The sequence below is a fragment of the Mytilus galloprovincialis genome, chromosome 10, assembly GCF_965363235.1.
Source record: "Mytilus galloprovincialis chromosome 10, xbMytGall1.hap1.1, whole genome shotgun sequence".
In the NCBI taxonomy this organism is placed as follows: domain Eukaryota; kingdom Metazoa; phylum Mollusca; class Bivalvia; order Mytilida; family Mytilidae; genus Mytilus; species Mytilus galloprovincialis.
The window spans coordinates 59,800,308-59,817,790 of record NC_134847.1 but is presented as its reverse complement, the minus strand read 5'-3'; the positions used below and the strand labels follow the sequence as shown (position 1 = coordinate 59,817,790).

Sequence of the window (17,483 nt, the reverse complement as noted above, 5' to 3'; positions counted from 1 at the left end):
CGTAAACGGTCTTAGTCTTCTAAGTGGTTTAGTGATACCGTTCTGACTGTTTTTTATTGGTCTCATGGTTGGGTGTGGGCTTGGCCCTGTATTTGGCATGTTGTTTAGGTCTTCGTGGGTGTATACTGAATGGAATTGGCTGTTTAGTATAGAAGCTTTTGTTGGTGTGTCGCTGTGCATGTATCCATCTTTATTTTTTTATGGTTGTTATACCTGAAGATTCCTGTTTCTTTATGTATGACCAAAATCTTTTTGGGTTCTTGTATAAATCTTCACGGACTATATCTTGCATGCATTTTGTATCTGCTCGTCTCGACTCTCGTTGAAGTTCAGCTTTGATGTTTTTATACCTTTTCCAGTCCTTTGGTGAGTTGTTTTGTTTTGGGGTAAGCTCTTTGTTTCTGTTTGCTCAACCGTCTTATTTGGGTATTCATCCAAGGGTGGCCCTGTTTATCAAGTGATGTGTTTGTTGGTACGTATTTTTCCATAGATTCTTTATAATTTGTTTTATTGATGTCCTCATGTTGTTGATATCATCAAGTTATTCCAGAGTTTGATGGTATAGTTAGGAATAATGATTGTCGTTAATGATTGGCTGAATTATGTATACGCTATGTCCAAGTTATTCCAGAGTTTGGTTTGTTTCTAAGAAGCATACAGTAAGAAAATTGATTGTCCCCTGTACTATATATATTTTTGCCCATAAAAATAATGTTTAAAACAACCATTCGTGTCATATATTGACTTCAATGATATTTTTCGTGTTTTCGTCCTGATAAATTTACTCAATATACATGTGACACTAGTTATAAAAAGAGTTCAAACCACAATTAGAAAAAAACAGTTTCCAGATATATTTTGATACATTGTAATTGAGATGTTGGTTTATAAGTTGCACGTTTAAAAAACTTTTTTGGTATAAATTATATGCAAAAAGCTATACAATCTCTTACCTGTATTAATCATCCATATGACAAAATAAAAAAAAATGATATACTAGTATACAGCAAAACGGTTGTCGACTTATTATTGTGGTTATTTTCTTTTTTCTGCATCTTTCAAAGAAAATTTAAATATCATGTGTAGTCAGCAGCAGGGGTGAAAATATGTTTAAAGAAAAAACTTTAAAAATGTCAGTTCAACAACCCTTTAATTTAAGGAAACTGTTTGTATATTTATGTAAATATTATCTCTAAAGGTCAATACTCGCTTTGCTTGTAACAGATGAGGTAAATACATGTGATCTGTTTTCCAAATCATAACTCTAAATTCTAAACTGGAATGGTGAATTCGTAAAGAAAAATGAATAGATCTGAACGTTAACATCCACTAGGTTCCTGGCTTGTCCATACACTTCCCATTCATTACTGTTCAAAAGAAGGGAAATAGGAGAGGAATTCAAACTTTTAGGTAATTAATTGTGGTGAAATTAAATTTGTTTTGAAACGTTCTTGCTCACGAGTGAAAATTCATATGTAAAGTTTAAATGTTGCTGACCTGTTGCTAGAGAAAAAACTTAATGAAGCGTAATCTCAGTCTTTTTTCCCGACAACCATTCCACTCATACCAAGTCAATAAAACAAATTATCATATTTTTTTTCTCTATGAAATAGATACACAATAGTTTGACTATTTTTCAAATTGCGGCAAGCGTTGAACTAATTGACCGGTCGATCGTTTCCAACTATTGGACCTCGACGAAACTATTTGACCGCAAGCGTTATTGTATTTCGTGGAATTTCAATGTATCATGCTAGGGTTGACGCCCGAGCAGGACTTAGCCTTGTCGGTTTTGTTTATGTTTTTCATATTACGATAGTTGATTTAGCCCCGACATGTATTGTCTGTTGTCTCTATCGGTAAAATAAAACACTTACTGACGTGATAGTACTAGATAAATTCGTAGAATATACTAATTTAAGTTTATTGTCCCCTCGGATACAACTACTGCACTCGGCTACTACTCATGGAACTTTCGCAATGTTTAACTGGATAAATAATCAGAGATAGATATTAGGTTGAAGAACTAAAGCCTTAATTATTTCTTCATCAGTCTTTCATAATGCCTTAATTCTTTCGACACTTGACATTAAACGTAGCATGAACTTCATTTTCATACATACGAACGTCAAATTTGATATTTTCTTATTTTAAATAGCTATATTCAACTTGAGAAAGAGTGAAATACAAGAGACATATATACACATACATGTCTATATATCTCTTGAAATACCAACAATCCGAAGCATAATGTATACTTGAAAATCAGTGTAAAATTGGACTAACACCTGAATTCTTAGGCAAGCCGAATTCTTATCATTATTATATGCAACTGGCCAAGGTATGGAATTATTCATACCATCTGGGACTATTCAGCAACCACAAATGTAAAATATACTGTTCCCAGGACTATTATACTAAGGCCCTAATCATACACTATGTTCTAGATACCATCCCGACAAAAACAAATTCAAGAAACATTGCTACAAATCATTTTCTTAAAATAAATGCTATACAAGTTGAATATTTTTTCTCATATGGTTAATACAGAGACATGAAATATCTACCTGTTACAATTATATGTCTGTGGGTATAATATGAAAATTTTACTTTGTAGTAATTCAGCTACATTGATAGTATTGTTCGTTTTGTATGGGATTCTGTCATTTGTATCAACATAACGACTGGTTCATTTTACTGTTTTCCCTATCTTCTACGCACGGTTACGATATTAGAACCAGATAATACCTACGACGATGTCACTGTCAGGGTTGAGAAGGCCAGTGTGCTTAATTCCTAAATTTGCTTTATGTATTGGTCGGTCATTAACAGTTCCGATATGTGCGAAAAGAAGAAATGTTCCGAAAATAATGTCTGTCCAAAAATTCTCAGCATCGGTTCCTAAACCAAAGAAAGAAACGTAAGTTCAGTTGCCGGTTATAGCCGTGGGGTTCATTCGCTGACATTGCGTAATCCCTATCTTAGAAAATTCTATAATGTTTTGAAAACATTGGTTCAAAATATTTAAGGTCAGTTTAAAGGTATATATGGAGTTTTTTGGAGAGAAAAAAGTTTGTTTCCAGTTTTTGCCATTTTAGAGAAAAAATTTATTTATTTTTGACTCTGAGAAAAAAATTTGTTTGTTTCACCCTCAGCTGCCACTATATGTTATGCTTTCGACTTGTCGCCCCAAAAAAAAGTTTGTCCGGGAAAAAAATCCATAGCCCCTCCAGTAAATCAAATGGTTGCTGCCTAAAGGTCCTTATGTTATTTTTTGACTAATTGCGAATCTGCAAATAGTTAAAAAAATAACATAAGGACCTAAGATTATTTTTTGACTAATTGCGGATGGTCCGTAAATTGTTAAAAAATAACATAACGGTTCCGCAGCTATAGTGGCTAGTGCCTTGTGGACTTCAATATTGTTTTATAAGTTATATTACTTTATTAGTTTAAATATACTAAGTAACATATGTACATTGTGAGTCTCATAGCGGTCTAAGCGTGACGTGGGATCGACAATTTTTTGTAAGGGTGACACGTGAAATACAAATTATTGTATTCAGGTACCTCCTTTTTTTCCTATTCATTTAATGTAATGAAATCTACAAAAGCGCACATTCTACTTGTAATAACAATGTTTAATGATAGCAAGTGTTTTTTTAGTTAAAAAATCAAGCTTATTTCAAGTCTAATTTGATGCATAACTCACAACAAAACAATTCCTTTGTTCACCAATCCATACCTTGATCATCAATTATGAGATGACAAAAAGATACATGTATGTTAATCACTTAGGAATTAAAATTCAATGAATAAAAATTTTCAATAGGTGAACATAATTCAGTTATGTTCAGTTACACCTGGATCATGCAGCTTGGTCAATTGATTCCTTAATAGTTATCCCACGATGACGCGGTGTGTCAGTGTAAGATCACCCCGATGGCCGGAGGCCAGAGGGTGATCTAACACTGACACACCAAGTCCGAGTGGGATAAGTATTTTACATCCCAGCTGTTTTAGATTAGACGAAAAACCGTTTACAATTCATAAAATCTAGTTTAGAACGACACACAACCATTATAATATACTTTATAAATTACTATATGATTTATACCCTTTTTGACCCCCTAACACGATGAGTAAATATCAAACAATGTCAATTCGCCCCACTGGTCAATCGGCCCAAGCTATATCGCCACTTTATGAAAAAAAAAATCGACCCACTCTTGTTTACCGACTCGCCCCACTTTTGAAAAGTGTAAAATCAAACTGAACAATCACTGACAACTGACTTGTTAGCGAAAAGGGTTTAAACCCCACTGAATAAAGATCTGCCAACTCGCTCCACTTATAAAAACATCTTGTTTCCTTTAAGTATGTTAAATTACTGATAGTTTGTATCCAGTCGTCCTGGTGTAGTGGTTGTGTCGTGGCTTGATATGCTAAAGGTCTTGAGTTCGAATCCCAGCATATACACTGGATTTTTTCTACGTGAATTTTGATAGATAGTATAATTGTATATTTATTTATAAGTTTTATAGTGGATTTGACATTCCCGCCAAAATGTTACAGAACAAAGGAGGAATGCATAACAAAGAAACTCAAACTAGGGTGATCTGGTAGGGGTGTTCCGGCTCAGATCACACCTGTTAGAACAAAGGAGCTGGGATGTAATAAACAAAGATTTGTATGTTTTTTCCAGTTCTAGAAGACACAAGGCTTCACTTTATATTCATGTTTTGTATTTCCTAAAATACTTTTAATAAGTATTTACAAATTCTACTGATGCAGTTATGACGTGCCCTTTTGTAATTTTCATGCCATAAATTAAAAAAGGAAACCCCATTTAAACTGGGTTTGTTTTACACCAGAAAACAGGGACGTTCCCTGAAAGCAGGGAATTCATGTATCCCACATTTCCTGACTTGTGCCCAACCTGTTCAAAGACAAAGTAGATAGAGTTTAAAGCACGAGTCAGACCATTTTTACTCAAAGTCTTTAAGATTTTATCCTTTAAACAGGAACAGAGGTTAGACACAAAGCAAATCAAGATGCACTCAGCGGGTTGAAAGATGTTTCAGTTTTTTTTAATTTTCAAAACAGACCACCCTTGCACACAAACAAATCGTGTGGCAAAGCATTTTGTTTGTTTTCCTTGATTCCGAATCATGTAGACGCTTCAATGCAAAAATACCTTGATTTAAAACGCACATTGACTACAGCATCGGAAAGGTATCACCAAAACCCAATGCTCGTTGACTACAGAATCGGAAAGATATCACCAATAACCAACATACATTTGTGGCAACAAAAAAATTAGTGGACAAGAATGGCCAATAAATTTTTTCGGGTCGTGGTGATTTTACCAGGTCGGTCAGGTGAGGGGAAACAAACAATATTTTATTTTTGGCCTGACATGATCATTAATTACTATCAATACTTTCTAATTTTATTCAAGGCTAATTAGTTGTTGGACAGCTGAAATATACCTGTTCAGGTGACAGATAAACTATTTTCAGTACCGAACATCATATAAATAGATCGGTCTATTTAAAGTTATTTTCATACATTTCAGCGGTTTGATTTAGTCCAACAGATTAAAATTATAATAATTACATTTATAAACATGAATTGATGAAATTTTTGAAAGGTTTTAAATGAAAATTGTCAGAACTACGTTGTACAATGTATGAACGCGAACACGTGTGTGCATGTGCACAGGTGGGAAATTTAATGATGCATCCTACATTTCTTCAAAAATGCTAAAATTATCATTGATACCTGTATCTAACGTTCATTTCAAGTATTTTGTTGAAGAAATAACGGGGAAAGAGTTTCTTCACTCAGTCATGCTTTGTAAACGTGCACAGGTTTTACATATCTGTTTCTGGTCCATGTTTTTTTTATAAATTTCATGTTACAAAACTTTGAATTATTCGAAAAACTAAGGATTTTCTTATCCCAGGAATAGATTACCTTAGCCGTATTTGGCACAGCTATTTGGAATTTTTGGACCTCAATGCTCTTCAACTTTGTACTTGTTTGGCTTTATGGAAGTACACCACTAATTCATGGTCCCATTGCTTTCTATGTTAAATTCCTCCATTTCAAACAGGCACCAGAGTTGGCGAAATCCTTTTTTCCTTGGTGGTCCTTGAAGAAAATCTTCTGGTCCTCACTATTAACTCTATTGAAAAATACTAAAATTGTGTCAGTCCTATGCAATATTTTGGTGGTTAAATCCTGAGGACTGACACTTTTCGCGAACTCTGAGGCACACCTCTTTCGTTTTAAGTTCAAATAAAGTGACAATCATTGCATGTCAAAGCAACACTTTATGGTGTCTTCTACTGAAAAAATCAACATACCTTTAATGGCATATAAGAAAGAACTGGTTCCCAGAACTTCGGATGTACCAAAACAGGTACTTCAGATCTGACAAACAGACAAAATGTACCCTCTTTTTAAAATTTGGTGCAATTTTTTTAATATTTAAAATTAAAAGTCCAAAAGTGTTCTACAATGATCACCAGTCCTTCAGCTTTCATTTGATGCCAACAATACCTAAATGTCCTACATATTTTGAAAGTTACACTCATGCGTAGGAACTATTTTGTGTTAAATATGTACTACTTTCTGGTATGTGCTTTCTGGCAGGGCCCGAATTAGTGGTGTTACACCTTAAAACTATTTTGAACTGAGCGTCACTGATAAATCTTATGTAGACAAAACGCGCATCTGGCGTATTAAATTATAATCCTGGTAGCTTTGATAACTATTACCATTGTCAAGTCAACATCCAGTTTAGGAAAATGTGATTTTAAAAACGAAAGTAAAGTTTTTGACAACGTCATTTTGCACAAATAAAGAGTCTAAGGCAGATATGAGCACGCTGATGTGTACACTTCGAATGATGCACTGCCAATTAACAGTTTATGTCAGAACATTAAATTCATATCAAAGTAAAGTTTAATATCGTTTTTTTTTAATCTAATGTAAATCACTGGAATGGCCATCTGGTTACCATAATTGCCTTTTGTAACTTAGTCTTAAGGGATTAAAATTGGGATCAGATATAAAATGTCCGGCTGGCTCAAATATTTTTTGGAAGCCCTGTTATAGAGTTATTTTGATTAGGGTTGTCACAAAATATAAGGTCCTTTATAATATTATAAGTTCAACATGTTCAAAGTGGAAGAAATATTCTGTCATATTATTTCAAATGGAAAAAATATTACAGAATTTGTTATTTACCATGTTTACGGTATAAATGATTGATATAGAATATTTGTTCCAACACGAACAGATAATTTAGAATTGTTTATAACAAAGATTCCAGGGGTTTTTCTATAAGGTGGAACAAACATACATTGACAGTAATTTTCCTTAAATGATCTTGTTTATCAATTTACAAAAATATAAATATCAAAGAAACATAAATTGGCTCCTTGCCGTTGAAAGAGTTTATTTTTCAATTAAAGAATTTTGGGCCTGGTTGCACAAAGTGCATATAACCTGCAACTACCACTTTTTGTTTGGAATGTCAAGCAGTCATACAATAAGGAACAGTGGAACCTATTTTGTGTAATCAGCCCCCTGTAGGTTTCATCCCAGATTCATGAAACTTCATCAAAAGATTGAACTCACAATAAAGTTGGCAATTTTTTTTGTTGCTTAAAATTAAAGAGAAGAATGACTTACATGTACAGACTGCACCAACCAGGAGAAAGGGAGGTTTCAACCCTAAATATGTCCCCATTCAAATGCAAAAAAAGGGGAGAATCCAAACCCATGAACCCACCCCCCTTTGACACATCTGAAGATTTACAACTACCCACCCAGAACACACTTTTGAGTTGACTACTACTCATCAAAATTTTTTCATTTCTTTTTTTTTTTTTTTAAGTATTAGTGATTATGTTGTTGAATCATGATTCCATACATTATTGTTTTTTACAGAATTTGCTTATACTTTATGGATAGAGATGGGGACCGTATAACAGTGAATGCTGGTGTGGGCAGTAACCTTCTAGATGTGGCCATAGATAATGATATAGAATTAGAAGGTATTACAATATTTAGTATGAATAAGTGGTTAAATTTTATATTTTCAGAGTGTCACTATGTTTCAAGTTAACTGATGGTTCAGAACATACAGCTACGGCCAAAGTTGGTGATAATCTACTAGATATAATAATAGATAATGATATTGATGTGGATGGATTTGGTTTGTACATAATTTTATTATACATGTTGTACACAGTCAAATACATGTTATAATTTATTGTTTAAAAACATAAACATACACTATAAAATTGAGAATGGAAATGGGGAATGTGTTAAAGAGACAACAACCCGACTATAGAGCATAAAACAACAAAAGACCACCAATGGGTCTTCAATACAGGGAGAAAATCTAGTATGTTGAGCTCAAAATATATAAATAACTACTCATTAAATATGAAATTTAACCACTTTAAGAATTTTAAAATTGCATAATCTTTTCAGGAATTATGTTCATTCTTTAATTTAATGTGGAAGATTCATGTTCCTTCAAATCATTCTGGCTTCCTTAACCAATAACTAGAGGCTCTAAAGAGCCTGTGTCGCTCACCTTGGTCTATGTGCATATTAAACAAAGGACACAAATGGATTCATGACAAAATTGTATTTTGGTGATGGTGATGTGTTTGAAGTTCTTACTTTACTGAACGATTTTGCTTCTTACAATTATATCTATAATGAACTTTGCCCATTAGTAACAGAGAACTATATTTGGTAAAAATTTACATAAATTTACCAAATTAATGAAAATTGTTAAAAATTGACTATAAAGGGCAATAACTCCTTAAGGGGTCAATTGACCATTTAGGTCATGTTGACTTATTTGTAGATCTTACTTTGCTGAACATTATTGCTGTTTACAGTTTATCGCTATCTATAATAGTATTCAAGATAACCAAAAACGGCAAAATTTCTTTAAAAATTACCAATTGGAGGGCAGCAACCCAACAACCAGTTGTCCAATTCATCTGAAAAATTCAGGGCAGATAGATATTGACTTGATTAACAATTTAACTTCTTGTCAGATTTGCTCTAGATGCTTTGGTTTCATAGTTATAAGCCAAAAACTGCATTTTACCCCTATGTTCTATTTTTAGCCGTGGCGGCCATCTTGGTTGAATGGCCAGGTCATCGGACACATTTTTCAAACTAGATACCCCAAAGATGATTGTGGCCTAGTAGTTTCAGTGGAGATTTTGTAAAAGATTACTTAGATTTATGAAAAATGGTTAAAGATTGACTATAAAGGGCAATAACTCCTAAAGGGGTCAACTGACCATTTTGGTCATGTTGACTTATTTGTAGATCTTACTTTGCTGAACATTATTGCTGTTTACAGTTTATCTCTATCTATAATAATATTCAAGATAATAACCAAAAACAGCAAAATTTCCTCAAAATTACCAATTCAGGGGCAGCAACCCAACAACCGATTGACCGATTCATCTGAAAATTTCAGGGCAGATAGATCTTGACCTGATGAACATTTTTATCCCGTCAGATTTCCTCAAAATGCTTTGGTTTTTGAGTTATAAGCCAAAAACTGCATTTTACCCCTTTGTTCTATTTTTAGCCGTGGCGGCCATCTTGGTTGGTTGACCAGGTCACGCCACACATTTTTTAAACTAGATACCCCAAAGATGATTGTGGCCAAGTTTGGATTAATTTGGCCCAGTAGTTTCAGAGGAGAAGATTTTTGTAAAAGATTACTTTAATTAACGAAAAATGGTTAAAAATTGACTATAAAGGGCAATAACTCCTAAACGGGTCAACTGACCATTTTGGTCATGTTGACTTATTTGTAGATCTTACTTTGCTGAACATTATTGCTGTTTTCAATTTATCTCTATCTATAATAATATTCAAGATAATAACCAAAAACAGCAAAATTTCCTCAAAATTACCAATTCAGGGGCAGCAACCCAACAACCGATTGACCGATTCATCTGAAAATTTCAGGGCAGATAGATCTTGACCTGATAAACATTTTTACCCCTGTCAGATTTGCTCTAAATGCTTTGGTTTTTGAGTTATAAGCCAAAAACTGCATTTTACCCCTATGTTCTATTTTTAGCCGTGGCGGCCATCTTGGTTGGTTGACCGGGTCACGCCACACATTTTTTAAACTAGATACCCCAATGATGATTGTGGCCAAGTTTGGTTTGATTTGGCCCAGTAGTTTCAGAGGAGAAGATTTTTGTAAAAGTTAACGACGACGGACGACGACGGACGACGACGGACGACGGACGACGACGACGGACGCCGGACGCCAAGTGATGAGAAAAGCTCACTTGGCCCTTCGGGCCAGGTGAGCTAAAAAATAAATCACCATGATATAGTCTTATGTGTGTTGAAAGTGGCATTAAACACCACCAGTTAATCAATTATTTAGTATTCAGAGGGACAACCTTGTTAATGTCTAATCAAAATTTATATTCCTTGTGATTAAATAATAAAAAGAGTCAAAATCATAGCACACAAATAAATACTTGGTTACTGAGAAAATTTTATACATGTTTGAAAGAACAGTGCTTCATTGACAAATTAATCATATTTAATGTTCAAAATAGAATTTCACGATCTTAATACTACATCTGTAACAGTAGTCCTTCGAGTAAAATCACACCATTTACAACAACAAGTATTATTTGTCAAACTTATTTGTCACTATTTATCTGTAAAAATCAATTTATGAACAGGTGCTTGTGAGGGAACCCTGGCGTGCTCGACTTGTCATTTAATCTTCAAGCCAGATCAATACGAACTAATCCATGAAAAACCTACGGACGAAGAACTTGATATGTTGGATCTAGCTTTTGGTTTAAGTGATACGTAAGTGTTAATATAAATAACAAACTTGGTCAATATTAAAATGTTGTATGGGGTTCCTGGAAAGTTAAAAAAATCAGAATTTTATGTTAGATATCACTGCTAATTAAATGAAAAATATAAAGAAAAAGAGAATGTGGAAAATCTTCATATAAAGTATACATTATAATGATATACATTTGTACAAGCCAACATATATGATCAAAATCATGACTAAGATTTCAACAAAGTAACCTTACACATTATTGCACTCTTTGTCTTGTTAAAAATCTACTCTGCAAAAACTAATGGATAATTTGTAACACAGTTGATATGAATAAAAAAGATCAGTTATATTCAGTCTACAAATGCAAATTTAAGTATTTAACAGAGAACAACTTTTTTGTATTTCCAGGTCAAGATTAGGTTGCCAGGTGATAGTAACTAAGGAAATGGATGGTTGGGAAATAGAGGTGCCCTCTGGTGTTGCTGATGCTAGAGGATGACCCTTGCTAATGTTTAGGTCTTTTAACTGAACAATTTGTAATATATATTGTTATAGTATTGTAATGTGCAGGTGGCATTCATTAGTGTGTCATAATACTACAGGCTATACAGGGCATATTAAAATCAATGATTAATGTGTCTGTTTTGAATGTCCAATCATTATCAATATGTAATTTATCATCAATTCTCTCATTTATAAAGGTATCATTGTAAGATTTTTTAACGGCATTCTTGACCCATTGTGTGCCAATTTTTTCGGCTGGGATTTACTAGCTATATGCTGCTTAGCAGATGTCTAGTTTGATATGTTCATTAAAAATTATTAAATTGAGTTAATGAATATTGTAACTTTGCAAAGTATGAGAAATTAAAGAAATAACTTTCTTTGAGCCTCTAGTTATTTTATAATTACGGTACCAGTTCCTAAGGGTTTTTTTTTTTGGTTAATATTTATGTGCAGGATCCTAAGTTTTAGAAAGGAGAAACATGTATAATTCATACATGTAAGAAAACAAAAGGGCCCCAGTAGCCAAATGGTATATTTAGTTCATCTGCAGAAATCACTAGCCTGTCAACACTGAGGTTGTGAATTTGAATCCCACTAGTGGCAGGTGGATTCACCTATGTTATTTGTTAGTAAGTTTTCCTGCTGAAGGTAGGGTGTTCTCTACAGGGAATCCTGATTCCTTCATCAATAAAATATAGCCACAAAGAGTGCTAAAAGTGGCATTAAATACCAACAATCAATCAATGTAAGCAAACTGTCTAACTGCTTCTAGATATTACATGTTAAGCAGAAAATCTGGAAAATACATGTGTGAAATGACTTAAACTGACTGGGATTGAGTCCCAACATATTACACTCATGGTATAAAACAGAATACCATGAAAATATTGAGACTGTTGTCTCCCCTTATGATTCATATTGAATTAGTGGAGATCAGTTCTGAAATCTTTTTAAAAATTGTAAATATCTGATTATTCTGCTGGTTAGAAAGACAATCATGTTATATATGTGGTAGACCTTCATGGGTTTATATAATTTTCAAAGGACAAATATTTGTTCATGTTCCCTTCATCTCCATTTTCATGGACCTATTGTTTGTAAAATTTGCTTTTCATAGATACCTTATAACCATATACATTTGAATAATTTTTAGACCAAGATCATCCTGTAAGATTCTTAGTTATGATAACTCGAGTATGAGTTCAGGTTCATGATGTAAACTGTGACATAGAAGGCAATACTAGTTAATTTGAAATATAAATTCCTGATAAAGTTAAAATTAATAAATGAAGTTGTCCCCCTTTGCTCAATTTCAACCATACCAAAAGAAGTTTAACAATTTGCTGCAGCTTCTTTTATTTTGAATTTAATTGTAATATAAGTCAGTTTAACTGAATTTTAAATTATACATTTTAACTGAATTTTATGATATTTTACTTTAAATGTTCATTTTTTGGATCTTTTTTTTTAGAGCGTTGCCCCTTTTAGTAAATCTTTCTGAGATGAGGAGCACCTTATATTTTGATACACCTATTTAATTTTGGGGTTCACTATGGCAAACACAGGATCAATTCCAATTTACTCCAAGAAATAGGAAATTTGAAACATACATGTTTTAAAATGTGCCATTTTTTTTTTAGGTTGTATTGCTCTTCTACTTGTTAGTGTTTGTAACAATGATTATTTTGGCCTTCACATCAAAGTACATGAAATATTTTCACTGTATAATTGTATTATATTGCAACTCCTACACAAAGAAGGTCACTTAGGTTTCTTAAATTACATCATGTAATTATACATTTAGCCATTCAAAAATCAAAATATACCTGTTCAGACAATAAAAATATGTTTTATATACTCATACATGTATACTTAACACTAGAGCAGAATAATTCTGGGTAATTTGATATATATATATTATACTTAATGTATTGCAATTATATGAGGAAGTAGAAATGAAATGTGTCTATTGACCACAAACATTATAATGCAGGTATTAGATGTAAACAGAGTTCTTATTTTGTCAATAAATTATTTTATTTTATCACTTTTTTTCTGAATTTAGGTTCTAAGAATTAAAGATTCTGCCATTGCATCAAGTCTGTTACGATGTTTCTTCCCTCCAGACAGTTTGATCTAAAATTTGAAATGTAAGGTGTGCCAAGCTTATAAAGTATCTAAAATTTAAATGTTGAGAGTGGAGAAATATCATAATACACAAGATATTGTGATAGAATTTGTTTCTCTAATGATTGTTAAACAATATCTAAACAAAGTTTATCCTTCCTTTACAAAGATTTGCATAAAGATGTTTGCTTTATATGTAACCTAATCAGGCATAATCACCTCTTTTCATGACGTCACAAAAGAAAAATCTAGAAAATTTGATGTCATGAATTTTGACCAAACATTTGCAGAGAACATGAACAAATTTTTCTCTAGTAATGAGAACTATTTTTCCTACACCGATAGAGAAATGTGAAAATATAGAAAAAAGCATGAAAATGACAGATATATCTATGAGTATCATGGCAGTTTCAAGTAGATTTTTCTGTCCAGGACTGTTCATTTTGAATTGCTTCATTATAGACATGATAAAAAAAAATTAAGAATTATCTTCTGTACCCACATTTTAGATAGTCAAAAAGTGGTGCATAGGTTTGCTGTTTCCAGCATTGTATTAGCAATGGCACTTCTCATTACCATGGCGATTTTTTGGCCCTTCCTTCTCATTTATGGTCAAACGACCTTGAAACTTTTGCTTAGTTTTCATGTATTAGTATGTGATTAGGTCAGTTTAAGGGGAACCAGTAGTGGTTGGTGAACGTTGGTCAATGGTAACTGTTGAGCAATTGTATAAAGCATTAGCACATCTCATTTCTATATAGAATATTTGGTCTTTAGGTTCATTCATGATCTATTCACTTTGAATCTTTTGCTTAGTTTACATGTATTAGTTTATGATTAAGGTTAGTTTAAGATGAACCACTAATGTTCAGTCAATGATATTTTGGTATGCAAATGTATTGGCATTTTCAAGGTTATTTAAATACCCATAGAGATTACCATATATATACCCCTATCCTCTCATTGACCTAAATATTTAGGTTTAGATTTGTTAAAAGTGAAAGACTTGGTACTCAGTTGTATTAGCATTGACACATCTCATTTCTATTGAGATTGTTGATCCCTGTACCTTCAGTCATGGTTTGTTATCTTTGAATATTTGCATAACTTACGTGTTAGAGTATTGCTATTTTCAATTCAGCATTTACGTTATCAAAATAACAAAAAGACCAGACATCTCTGTTTGTCAAAACAGTTTATTACCTATTATGTCTGTTTGTTTTGCTCACACATTCTTGTCAATATAATACAATTATATGTGCCTTGGACACAAGTGAGAGGTTTAGCTAGCTTTAACTCCTGGTTTTATCCACCATGTCATTCCTGTACATAGGTGGATCCAGGCCCCCCCCCCCCCTTTTCGTGGTAAAAATTTGATTGTTTATAAAGGGAATCACTTAAGCATGACTGGAGTGGCCTCTCTCTTATGAAAAGTTCTGGATCCACCACTGCTGTACCAAGTCAGAAATAAGACAGTTTTTTTTCCATTGGTTTAATATGTAGCTTAGAAATGGAAAAATATTAAATACTAAACTCGTTCAAAGGGTATCTACACGTCTCAATCTTCAGAATCGCTTATCTAAAAATACTACTATCGCCAACGTTTTTAACAATAAAAATCGTGGTTACCCTTCTATCGATAAGTGTCATGCCAAAAAATGACTTACGTGTCCCCGTCTTTCCACCAACAATACAGTAAGGTCCACATTTAATGGTCGCACATTTTCTCTAAATTTTGAAACTGATATTACTTGAAAAACAAACAGTATTATTTATTTACTCACATGAAACAAACCGGGATGCGGTATTCAGTACGTAGGTGAAACTGGGCGATATTTATCTAAACGCACGCAAGAACACCTGTATCGTTTTAAAAGACCCAATAAATTCAAAAGTATCATTTATCAACATCTTAAGAAGCACAGTCATCCTATTAAATATTTAACAGTTCAACCTTTAGAAGTAGTAAATAAGCAGCCTGGTGAATCTCATTCCAAGTTTGTACGATCACGAAAAATAAATGAATTAAATTGGATTAAAAAATTACAGACAGTCTACCCTCTCGGTCTTAATGATAATATCATGGGAATTGGCAATATATCAAGAACCGATTCTGTTAACATTTTGGATATAGTTTCTAAAACTGTTCGTAAAAATCGTTCTCATGGACGCAGAAAAAATCGCAATCAAAGAAAATTTCGGACCAACCATACAAATATTTCGGACCTAATTTCCATTTCAAAAAACAACGGCAGACATTATCTGTTAACCAAGCTTTGTTCTTTACCTATAAATAAATTAAATAAAATTTTAGAGGATTGCAACACAATTTCATATTACAGTCCTAATTATGAAATTGTCCAAATTATAATGGCATATTGTTATTCTAAACTGTTTCCAAAAATTGATCGCCCTGAAGATCATAAAAAACATTTTATTAAAATAAAGTATGTCAATAAAGGTTTTGATTTTGTAAATATTGCCGGTATTTTTAACGACCATTCTGTTAAAGACCAAATTCCTGGATATTTTGATAATACTGAACTCCCTCTCATTTGTTATATTTACAAGAAATCTACCCGAAAATATGTGTTTAATTATAGCCAATTGTGTAAAGATGTAAATATCGATGAAAATACACCTATGTCGTGTAATTGCAGTAATTCAGAATACACCTATGGACCAATTTCCCATGTTATAACAGGAGACCTTAACATCGTTCGCGACCGAGAGTTAAAATCATTCCTCAGTAAAGGACCTAAATATCGTCCCCCGTCAACTATTAACTGGAATGAGTGTCGTAATATCATCAACGACTCACTCCGTGCCTACTGTTTGAAATGGGTAAAACGGGAAAAAGCTGACAAAAAATCTTTGGACTCTTTTTTTAATTCAGTAATGAAGATAGTTGATATTCGAATACAACATTTTAAAGAACATTTTACCCTCAACAAAAACTATAAAAACCCTATTTCGCGTATCAAAAATAAACTAACAGAACTAGCCAAGGAATTTGTTTTTGTCCCGGCTGATAAAGCTGCTAATAATATCATTATTGTTTGACGTAAATTTTATATAGAGGTTCTGCAAAAGGAAATCACGAATTCACCAACATTCCAACTGACTTCATTTTCAGAAAACGACATCTGTAACAAACATAAACTTTTAGCTACTTCTTTACAAGCAGAACCAAACACAATGAAAGTCCCAACTATGTACTGGCTTCCGAAGCTGCACAAAAAACCTTACAAATATAGATTTATTTCATCTTCTAGCCATTGTTCAACTACTAAATTGTCTGTTTTACTTACTAGTACACTTGGTACAATAAAAAACCTGATAATAAATTGTTCAAATAAGGCCTTTGAAAATAGTGGAATTAATTACTTTTGGAGTGTCAAAAACTCGTTGGAAGTACTTGATAAATTGCATGCATATATTGGTGATTTTGAATCTGTTCAAAGTTTTGATTTTTCTACCCTATATACCACTTTGCCTCATATTCTTATTAAGAAAAAATTCACATCCCTAATTAACTGGGCATTTAAAAAGTCGGAATGCGAGTACATATGTTCAAACTCTTTTAGATCATTTTTTAGTAGCAATAAACAAAAGAACTATGTCAATTGGACATGCTTTGATACTATTTATGCACTTGAATTTTTACTTGATAACATTTTTGTTCGCTTTGGAGATTCCGTATATCGTCAAGTTATTGGAATTCCAATGGGGACTAACTGTGCACCACTTATTACGGACCTGTTTTTGTATTGTTATGAGTTACAATTTATGACTAAAATTAGCAAAGACCCATCAAAACAACATTTGATACAAAAATTTAACAATACTTTTAGATATTTGGATGATATATTGGCTCTAAATAATGACGACTTCAGTATGTATACTAAAGAAATTTATCCTGTAGAACTTACTTTAAATAAAGCTAATGATAACAATGACCACTGCC

The 17,483-nt window shown here is 32.9% G+C and overlaps 1 protein-coding gene across 2 annotated transcripts; it reads left to right on the top strand.

Moving 5' to 3' along the window:
* The first annotated feature begins 2,725 nt into the window (after positions 1–2,725).
* LOC143047998 (2Fe-2S ferredoxin-like) lies at positions 2,726–11,771 on the top strand. 2 transcript variants are annotated; one of them, XM_076221410.1, is made up of 4 exons: positions 2,726–2,920; positions 7,963–8,069; positions 10,767–10,899; positions 11,291–11,771. In XM_076221410.1, exons 1-4 carry the CDS (start codon positions 2,757–2,759, stop codon positions 11,379–11,381), a joined length of 495 nt encoding a protein of 164 aa, XP_076077525.1. In that variant the 5' UTR covers positions 2,726–2,756; the 3' UTR covers positions 11,382–11,771. The 2 variants fall into 2 exon arrangements, with proteins under 2 accessions (XP_076077525.1, XP_076077524.1); XM_076221409.1 differs by lacking the exon at positions 7,963–8,069 and adding an exon at positions 8,118–8,230 and having other exon boundaries at positions 2,728–2,920.
* Positions 11,772–17,483: the final 5,712 nt, after the last annotated feature.